General features: G+C 37.1%; 1 protein-coding gene across 3 annotated transcripts; it reads left to right on the top strand.

Annotated features, from left to right (window-relative positions):
• The first annotated feature begins 2,469 nt into the window (after positions 1–2,469).
• On the top strand, positions 2,470–9,804 carry LOC147605155 (protein Brevis radix-like 2). 3 transcript variants are annotated; one of them, XM_086793889.1, is made up of 5 exons: positions 2,470–2,809; positions 3,317–3,741; positions 6,037–6,172; positions 6,661–6,914; positions 9,659–9,804. In XM_086793889.1, the coding sequence occupies exons 1-5, from the start codon at positions 2,687–2,689 to the stop codon at positions 9,735–9,737; spliced, it is 1,017 nt and encodes a 338-aa protein (XP_086650015.1). In that variant the 5' UTR covers positions 2,470–2,686; the 3' UTR covers positions 9,738–9,804. The 3 variants fall into 3 exon arrangements, with proteins under 3 accessions (XP_086650015.1, XP_086650016.1, XP_086650014.1); XM_086793890.1 differs by lacking the exon at positions 9,659–9,804 and adding an exon at positions 7,562–8,135 and having other exon boundaries at positions 2,471–2,809; positions 6,658–6,914; XM_086793888.1 differs by having other exon boundaries at positions 2,473–2,809; positions 6,658–6,914.
• The last annotated feature ends 675 nt before the right edge of the window (positions 9,805–10,479 follow it).

The following is a 10,479-nucleotide window of genomic DNA, read 5'->3' as shown; positions in this document are numbered from 1 at the left end:
GAGGAGGATTTCTACGGTTTGAGAGAAGACGGGTTCACTTCATCCTAGAGCCAGCTCAACTTTTGAAAAAATTACTTCGTGTTGAGAAGAACGAAGTACGGAAAAGTAGTTGGGAGGCCTTTCCTGGTCGTCATGGTGATGAGAGGGAGTGGTCGTCAGTGAAGAGGGAGCTGGTCACAACAAGTGCCCCTTTTATGAACCCCACTAGTATGAAATACGAGGTAATTAAAATTTCATCCTCTTAATGTTTACATGAATGCTACATAAATTTAACATTTATATTGATAAGAGGGTTTCTATTTATGTAGCATGAATGCTACATAAATTTAACATTTATACTGAGAGGAGGATTTCTAGGGTTTGAGAGAAGATGGGTTCACTTGATCCTAGAGCCAACTCAAGTTTTGAAAAAATTACTTCATATTGAGAGGAAAGGAGTAGGGAAAAGCAGTTGTTGGAAGGCCTGTTCTAGTTGTCATGGTGGTGAGAGGGAGTGGTCGTCATGTGGTGAGAGGGAGCGGGTCACAAGTGCCCCTTTTGTAAACCCCACTAGTATGAAATACAAGGTAATTAAAATTTCATCCTTATAATGTTTACATGAATGCAACATCGATTTAACATTTATATTGACATGAGGGTTTCTATTTATATAACATGAATTCTACATAAATTTAACATTTATATTGAGAGGAGGATTTCTAGGGTTTGAGAGAAGATGGGTTCCCTTGATCCTAGAGCCAACTCAACTTTTGAAAAAATTACTTCGTATTGAGAAGACATGAGTAGGGAAAAGCAACTGTTGGGAGGCCTTTCCTGGTTGTCATGGTGAGAGGGAGTGGTCTCCTTCATTTCTCAATAAATAGTAGTAATTAGATGAAAGTATGAAGATAATGCTTGTTCAAATTGTTATTTCCCCTTTAGGTTTCAACCCAAGGTGAGAAGGATCATGTAAGGTTCACTCAGAAAAGTCTTTTAGCCTTTAGACTTTTATGTAGTACTAGAGACAAACCGTCCTTTGATGTATTTTCCACAAATAAGATTGAAAAAAACCTAAAGTCTTTTAGCATTTAGGCTTCTATGTAGTACTCCAAACAAACTGTCCTTTGATGTATTTTCCACAGCTAAGATTGAAGAAAACCTAAAGTCTTTTAGTTTGAGGTTTCTATGTAGTACTAGAAACAAACCGCCCTTTGATGTATTTTCCACAGGTAAGGTTGGAAAAACCAATTGAATTTTTAGCTTATCTTGAAATTAATAGTAGCTAAGATTTTAAAAATTGTTGTTCTGAAACAGATTGATGTTTATATTTTTGAAAAGTAGCCAAGCCGAAGACATCTCTTTATTTTGACTTGTTGAGCAGCAAGATATATTCTTATAACAATATTTCACACGCAATTGATGATCGTGGATGCATGTTGAAACTTGAGAGCTTACTCAAACATGATAAAACAAACCATTATCGCACACCAGGCCATCGGCCCCACCAACGGCCTACATAGGAAGTGCACTAAGAACGGGCCTTGAGTCTTACTTAGTGCAGGGTTGCCTTTGTTGAGACGAGCTACAAAATTGTCAGTAATCAGTTTAAATCAAATATTTTTTAGAATTGTAGTGTAATTTCTGACGGGCTTTTAGAATTTCCCTAAGTTTTTAAGGGTTGAGATGTCCCAAAAAAGGGAGGCACGAGCAGGCTTGATTTTTGACGGGCACCCTTGCCCTTCAAAATTAACGGGTTTGATGAAACATAGCAAGTTTTGTTATTTTTTAGTGTAATTTTTTATGGACGTTTTAAAAGTTTGCCTGTATTTTACGGCCAAAATGCTTTTTAAAAAACGGGCGTGACGCCCATCAAAAAGCAACTACGGGCATGAGGACAGTAAAAAAGCAAGCACGACTTAGTGTGATGAAGTTACAACCTACAAGTACTATTTAAACACATACTTGTTTAATACTCTAAACTCGTGACTCTTAATGTGTTGATAAGTACAAGTACAATGTATACAGAACAGATTTGACCTTAGTTTGACATTAGTACGTGCAAGTGCTAAGTACTAAAATACTTAATACTCTAAGCTCAGCTCTATTAAATATTAACTCTATAAGTAAGGTACGTGAACTTAAATATTAACTCTATACGTAAATCTATGCACATATTTTTGCTCATTTTCTATCGTCAATGAATTATTCCAAAGAATTATCCAAATTCCTTTGAAATTGTGCACATTAAAAGCCTTTTAATTAAAAATATATTTTGCTGTGTTTCCTTTGTTTTTTAAAGAAAAATTCTCTGAATTATTCATATTTATATTTATTCGTTTTTACACAGTTATATTTATCATATTTATGATAAATAACATAAATATGTATTATAATCGAGGGAGTGATTATACACTAGAATGTAATTAAAAGTTTAATGAATTATACTTTTTTTTAATATAAACACACAAGCAGAAAATAATGTTTATTTTCAATTTCTCATAATCCCCTTTCTTCTTTATTGCTTACCCTCTCCCTAGTCAGGATTGATTCTTGCTTGACCGCTAACCCATGCTTTTAGCATCACAAATCCCCTTAATTAGGCCATGATTAGCGAATTGCTTCTTTAATTGAGCACCTTTGATGTAAGTAATGACGATAGCTTACTGAGAGTTCCATCTCTTGTGTCTCTGTTTTTCACGCAAGCAATATGCTGGCCTGTGCTGCCTGCTCCAAGCATGTCAATGGCAGCTCTGTTGATCCATCCATGGATGAAGATGGCATTCCAAAGTCTCCTGCTATAAGAGAGTCAATTAGGTCTCTGAAAAACCAGGTAACCTTTAACCTAATTAATTCTAGAAGCAGTTCAATCCTTTAATCTTTTCCAATTATAGCATTAAAAAATGGTGTAATTTGCCAGCTTTGTTGGATAGCCTGCAGCACATGGTTAAGCTATAATTACAAGCTCCTTCTGAACCCTTTTATGGTTAGCTCTTTGATGATTAATTAAGGTTATTAATTACAAGCTCCTTCTGAACCCTTTAATTATGGAAGTGCTTGAATAAAAACCACTTGCTCTCTCCCATGGGAGCTTCATGTGGGTCTAATTTGTGCTTGTAGTTCTCCTTAATGAGTAGAGATTAAACACTGCTTTGAGCTTATGGAGCTACTAATCATGAAGAAGAATGCCCCTAATTTTGCTCATGGGGCTCTCTTGTTTTGAATTTGAATCGCTTAATGATGAGAGATTAAGCACTAATATGAGCTTGGATAGAGGTTAATGATGAGATGGAAGCTCCTAATTGTGCTTATGGTGGGCTCTTGTGTGCAAAATTTGCAGGTGAAGAGGGTGGCAGCGAGGATTTCATTGGGGGCATATAGGCACTGCAAGCCATGTGGAGCACAGGACTTCAATGGAGATGAGGGGCAATGCACTGTAGATTCAATGGACATCATGGATGCATCATCCGAGGTCTCCATGTCAAGCTCTGCACAAAGCATGGGGTCTAATTATTACTCAACACCCCCTCAAAGCTTCAAAGGGACTCCTACTAGAAGGCACACTAACCATGCCTACTCTAAGCACAATAATTACAATAAGGGTAGTACTAATCATGGCAATAATCTTCCTAATACCAGTGGCAATGGTGCCCCTGAGAATGGCTCCAAAGAGGATGAATGGGTTGCTCAAGTGGAACCAGGGGTCTTGATCACACTTGTCACCTTGCTTGATGGTGGAAACACCCTCAAACGGATTAAATTCAGGTTAGTAATTTTCTACTAAACTTCTCTATTTATCTTCATATTGTGCTAACTTCTTGGGATTAGTGCCTCTTGAGCCTTACAAGTTAGAAAGCTTTGATTGTGCTTTATGTGCATATTGCCTTTAGTTATAAATTGCTTCATGGGAATTGCACAAATTAATTTTATATAAGGGACAAACTAATCCCCATAAATTGCTTTATGGGGATTACACAATTAATTTTATATCAGGGACAAATTATATGCACAACTTAAAGGACCTTAAAGGGGGTAGAGTCTACACGTTTTAGCATTTAGAGATTATTGTATATGGAAATGTGAGATCTACCTTTTGATTTAGAAAAATTTTGACTCTTTTAGCAAGTTTATTTAGGGTTCTTTTTGCAGTTTAAGGTGGTTTTTATATGTAGTTGAGAGCTCAACCCTTGCCATGGTTTGTTTTCTGACAGCCCTCATGCCCCTCATGCCCCTCATGCCCATTTTGGGCATTTCAACCTTTAAATACACCCAAAAATTTCTTATAAGTAGCACTAAATCTTGATAAAAGTTCAAAGTTTGGGAAATCATGACATTTTGAAGGGAGACCATGCCCACCAAAAATCGACCTTGAGCCTAGTGGAAAAGTGAAGAAGTACAAATACTCCAAAGGCATTTGTGTTCTTACAGTTAACACACTCAAACCAAAAACGAATTGCATGTTTTTCCCCTCATGCAACTTGGCCCTTTGGATCTAGGCCCTAGAGGCCCTAGCATTATTGTTGCTAGGGCACCCTTTTAATTAGTTATCTTGAATACACCCTTGACACTTGAGCCTTAAAGAAACGACAAGCCTTAGTGCCCCCTTTATACAAAATGTGAAGATGGAGATTGTCTTGGGATTTGCATCACTATAATATATACCTAAGTATGTATAGTTTTCCATGTGGCTCAAGATCATGTGAAGAATAATTTAAGAGAAAAAGAAAGGGGAGAGTCAAAACCTTAAGTTAAGGAAGTGTTAGTTAGGATGTCACTTGTGGATACTAATGGACTTCAATGAAGTCTTGGACTTCCACCAATTAAAAAATAATGAAGATCACATCCTTTGGTCTTAGTGTCCATGGGTAGTCCTTCAATTCTTTATTGTGTTGTTGGGGCTTCCAACATTCATCAATTTATTGAGTTTATCAAGCTTCAATTCTGACATTTGGTTGATGAGAGAAAGCAAGGCATTTACTCTTGTTTTCCATTCAAAAAAATGTGCTTCTTGTTTGACCTTAAAACTTATGAATTAAATTGTAGAGATAATTATAGAGAGACGCAAGTCCAAAAGTCTAAGAGGGTATAAAAATTTGACAAAGAAACATGGTCCTTTACTCCTATTTTTTGAATGATCTCCATTCTTAGAAATTGAAGAAAAAGGAAGCGCCAAAGCATTAATTCTTATAAAATTGATTATATAACTTTTTTCCATTCTTAGGAATGTACTTTTACTAAAAACATCTCCAATGGGCACACGAATACGCCCTTAGTCCTTGATTTTTTTTGTGCCTCCAATGTAAGGTACAACTTCTTTAAACCATTTATCTAGACTTCTTTTTCCATAGTTGTCTTTTGTGCCATTAATTTATGCTAGGTGTGCCTCGTCTCTTTTTCTTCTATTAGTTAATAAGTTTGAAAGTAGACTTTACTAGAAGACGGTAAACTTTAGAGATTAATCAATGAAAACATCAAATTATGACTACAAACTTCAATAAATCAATGAAAACATCAAATTATGAGTGTTTTTACACTAAAATAGTGAAATTGAACAATATGTTTAGTGTGAAAACCTACATATCTCACAGGTTTTTTCTCAAATCACTCCAATCAACTCACATGACACACATTTTGTTTTGTGTGTAATATGGTGCATATCTAATGTGTTGATATGAGGAAAATGTGGTGAGGTTTCTTTTTCTTTAAAACATGTATAATTATTTTTCTTTTGTTGATAAGGTCTCAACAATACATGAATGAAGCCACTTCAGTTAAAACAGTTAAAATAGTGCTTGACACAATATTTCCTATGACTCTATAATATTTATATTTACATAAGAGAAGTACATGAATGTAGCTTACAAAACAGTTTAATCATTTGTGTATGATTACATGGAAAGGTACATAACATGTTTGCATGTTAAATATTAAGTTGTGAAAATTTCTATGTACAAAATTAAAGCGAATTTGTGGAGTTATTTATTATTATATAGGAGCTATCCTCTTTTGAGTTATTAGGTAAATTTGCAAATGTGACTAAGAACGTGAATGGCCTTACAGCTGTGAGATGTTTAATAAATGGCAAGCACAACAATGGTGGGCGGAGAATTGTGATAAGGTGCATGAGCTATATAATGTGCCTAAGTTTAGTAGGCTACCACGATCACTACAAACACCTTCAAGGTCAAAAGACGAGGTATGATGCATGCTCTTTATTTGAATTGTTTTTTATGGCATGTAGATTTTTAGTTTGGTTACTCATGTTAGCAACCTTTCTCCTTAAGAGTAGCTCCATTTGATTAAGATAAGTAAAAAATAAATCTAATATTTATAGGATCCTTTTAATATTGATTTAATGTAGCATGAGTGTGGTACTTGGATAAGCTAGATAAGATTACAGAGAGCACCCTAACACATATATTAGCCTATGTTACATAGGTACGAATTGGTCTGTGCGTGTGTTGTTTTATCTAATTCCAAGCCAAACTTTTTTTAAAAAAATGGATTCATTCAAGTATAATTGACCACTTTTCTTCCAAGGTAAGTTTAATAAGGTATTCTTTCTATCATGTTAAAACATGTGTTCTTTGAATAGGTCATACTTTAGACATGTTTAATGAAAAATAGATAAAATGGTTACTATTAATTTTTCTCGATTTATGGGTGGGTTATGAGGATTAGAAGGGGCAAAAAGAACATCATGATGATGTGAGGGCAAAGCACTTGGGCGGCCATGCAGAAGACTCTTCGTGGACATGGCCCTCGGAATGGGACGCAGCAGCTAGCGAGGCTGCCGCCCACCACTGCAATGCCAAAAAGGAGGGCGCCCGGGAGGACCCTCTCTCCAACGAGTGGGTGCAAGAGGATGAACCCGGAGTCTACATCACCCTCACATCTTCTTCACGAGGTGCTAGGGAGCTCAAGCGAGTACGATTCAGGTTAGCCTCATGACCATGTGCTTAAGTTAATACATTCATTGTTTATCTCATTGAGTAAATGATAAAAATATCCTTATTAATGTGAAGATTCTTTTTTCTTTCTTTGTGTGTGTGTGTGGGGGGGGGGGGGGGGGGGGGGGGGTGTATCTGCATTGCTCTAGCTCCACAGGACTTCAGGATTCTCTCTCCCACCTCTCGTAGACCTTGTTCAAATGTCCAACTGCATTTCATGCCCACCCTTCCCTTGTGTTCCCACGAGGTTCCCTCATTGATCAGTAGCTCGTGTCATCATGGTCATCTAGTGACTCTTTGTATGTGTGGGGGGTGGGGTGGGGTGGGGGGTTTTGGAGTTGTTATAGTGAGTGCTACATGCGTATCTCCATTGCTCTAGCTCCAGTGGACTTCAGGATTCTTCCACCTCTCCTAGGCCTTGTTCAGATGTCCAAATGCATTTAATGCCCACCCTTTCCTTGTGTTCCCACGAGGTTCCCTCATTGATCACTAGCTCGTGTCATGTTCATCTAGTGACTCTTTCCCAAAGGAAAGTACTCAGATCACTTATTTGTATGCATGAACCTTCTACACCTATGACAAATGACTCATGTACAATTTAATTTGATATATGCCCATCACCATGAAATTTCCAGGGGCAAAGGCTTACCATCCGAAGTGGTAAAGTTTATGAACTCATTAGTGTGATGCATGAGTGGCCACACCAAAAACATCTACGGACATTGTAGACATGTTATTGCCTCGGACCTCTATAGCCTAGATGACTACATAAGGGTTCACAAGAAGAGTAATTTTCTATAATATGTAGAGATGAAAGCCTTTAATGTTCTCACAATAGTTTCTTTGTCAGATTAAAGGCCATTATAAACCTGGTATTGCCTTTACAGGAAGAGTAATCTTCTATAATAGACAGATTAAAGGCCATTACAGACATGGTATTGCCTTTACAGGAAGATTAATCTTTTGTAATATGTAGAGATGGAAGCCTTTAATGTGCTCACTATGGTTTCCTTCTGCTAAAAAGAATCGAATGGTTCACAAGAAGAGTAATTTTCTATAATATGTAGAGATAGAAGCCTTTAATGTGCTCACAATGGTTCCTTATGCTAAAAAGAATCAAGACTGAATACACTTCTTGCTTTGTTTTTGCAGACTAGCACTTAGACTAGAACCCTTTCGATGAAAATTTTATTTAACATAAATTCTTCATATGAAGAGAAATTCTTAAGAGAAATCCTTTATAGGCAAAGAAAATACCCTCTATTTTTTAAGTTTCTAGGTCTGTAAGTCCTCTTTCTTCTCTTTGAAAATAAAATGGGTCAGAAGCCACCCTTTTGACGTAGGTGTAACGATTTCACGTGTGACATTTTGCCACTTGATTTTGGAGAGAGAGAGAGAGAGAGAGAGAGAGCAAAAAACAAAGTTATATTAACGTCTTCAAAAGAATCAAAGGGTCTATGAGACAAAATGATGTGTACATATAGTGTCCATGAAATATCATCATGGATGAAATAAGAAAAAACAATAGTAAACTAGAACTGAAAATTGAAATCTAAGATCTCAGACTCTGAGATTATACAAGATGAAAAATCTAGTCCTACTATGCTAGGTATAGTGTACAATAAGTGATGGGATATAGGAGAGCTGGATAAAAGCAGTCAATCAACCTTGTATGCCACCATCCAGGATTTCCATCACGGGTAATACAAGAAGGCAAGAGATGCCGATAGTCTGATGTGAGGATGTTATTGGATGACAGGCCATGATCTCTTGAATCTGGGGTTGATGTGTTAAGGGTGGTCGAGGTCCAATGGGACGAGAGTGTCTAGCTCTCTGGAGTGTGTGTGCCCGATTTGATGTGACTCTTGTGGGCCTACTGAGGTATAGGTTCTTGTATCCACTGTGATGGGCTCTAGTGCCTCCATATCCACCCCTCTAGGCTAGAAAACACTGGTGATGGTAAGCTGAGAGGGAGGCTGTTGGGGATACGGATCTCTGAGTAGTGACTCTCTGTGTCGGACTCAGCTCTAGTAGGAATATTCCAAGGCACCTTTCATCTAGGTACTCCATGATTCGAGATAAGGGTCCAAAGCTCTCTCTGAATAGACGATGAAATCTCCCTCTGATCCCATAGTAGACTGGACACTAGCAAACAGAGTGCTCCTCTTAACTCAACCTTCGTCTGTCAAAGTCTACATGTCCTATCCTCTCTGGGTATCTGCTTAGCTCTGCCAGTCTCTATCCTCAGTCTAGAGGATGATACCCTAAGCTGGATGGCTATCCTCATAGCATGGGATATGAAGGCATCGAGATAACTTGGTCTCTGTATGAAACCATATGTTGTGAATCTCAAGAAATTATCTATGAAGTATTGCATCTTGGTAGGCAATAGGCATATGGGTGTGATCCATGTGTTACGTGTGTATAGCCCTAGTAGATTGTATCAGATCACCACCTGCCGATTCATGTCCTCATGTGTAAGTGTAATGTATGAAGAATCTAGATCATACTAAAATGGAGGGAGGGGGGAGAGAGAAAGAGAGAGAGAGAGAGAGAGGTGGGAGGAGCTTTACTATTAATCAGATCTCAGCTTTTCGTTCCTTGATACACTAAACATTCTTTTAAAGTTACAAAAGAATCAAAATTATTAAAATTACCTCACTTTTCTAATGAATCTTTGTATCACTTGGTTAAAACATTTTGAATGATTACATTAATTTGATCTTATACAGTCGAGGAAAATTCACAGAGATGCAAGCAAGGCTGTGGTGGGAGGAGAATCGTTTAAGAATTTATGAACAATATCTTTGATGGTAATCTCCTTTTCTTTCTTGTAAATTCCATGAATATTTATTGAAATGAAATGTTTATGATATCTTTTAAAGCTTTAAAACCCCTTCATAAAAGCTTGTTTCAAAATATTACATGGCCCCATGGTGTAATATTATTTTCAAATAATCCACTACCATTTTATACTATGAATTTTACGTGTATTCCTCTCAAAGATATCTGAACAAAATATCTATTAGAGTGTGCTCTCGCCCCCTTTTTTTGTGGCATGTATAATGGGTAATGCCTTAATATGTTTATTTTTCAATCATTGTTTATTAAGGTGGGTGAGTGTGAAAACTTCTAATCAATCCAACTCCATCTAATATGTGCATGCCATCATGGTGACGTGATTGATTCAATTTCACACTATTTATTAGGGTAGGGAGAGTTTGAAATTCATAATTGTTCATTGATGATTACCTCACCCTATTAGATGATCTACTAATCAGAGACAACCCACCATCCACATCGAGTCAACCATCTACCAACTCACTGGTGTAACAAATCTCTACCACTTTGCCCTTGGTTAGCTTTTTCTACATGCACATAGTAACCTCATGCACACTACACTCCCTCATGCATGTCTAAACCTCTCCTTGGGCCTTGTAATATCCTTCATGTCTCTTACCTTTTTTTGCCAATTTAAGCCACCCAGGTGCAAGAAAATTCCCTTTCTCAACTGTAATCTCCTATTTCTTAAGTGGAATGCCCTCTTTCTTGA

The sequence above is a fragment of the Cibotium barometz genome, chromosome 60 (genome assembly GCF_041138505.1).
Source record: "Cibotium barometz isolate CiBa-2024 chromosome 60, ASM4113850v1, whole genome shotgun sequence".
Lineage (NCBI taxonomy): Eukaryota > Viridiplantae > Streptophyta > Polypodiopsida > Cyatheales > Cibotiaceae > Cibotium > Cibotium barometz.
Note: the sequence above shows the minus strand (reverse complement) of the source record. Positions and strands in the feature narration are given on the sequence as shown.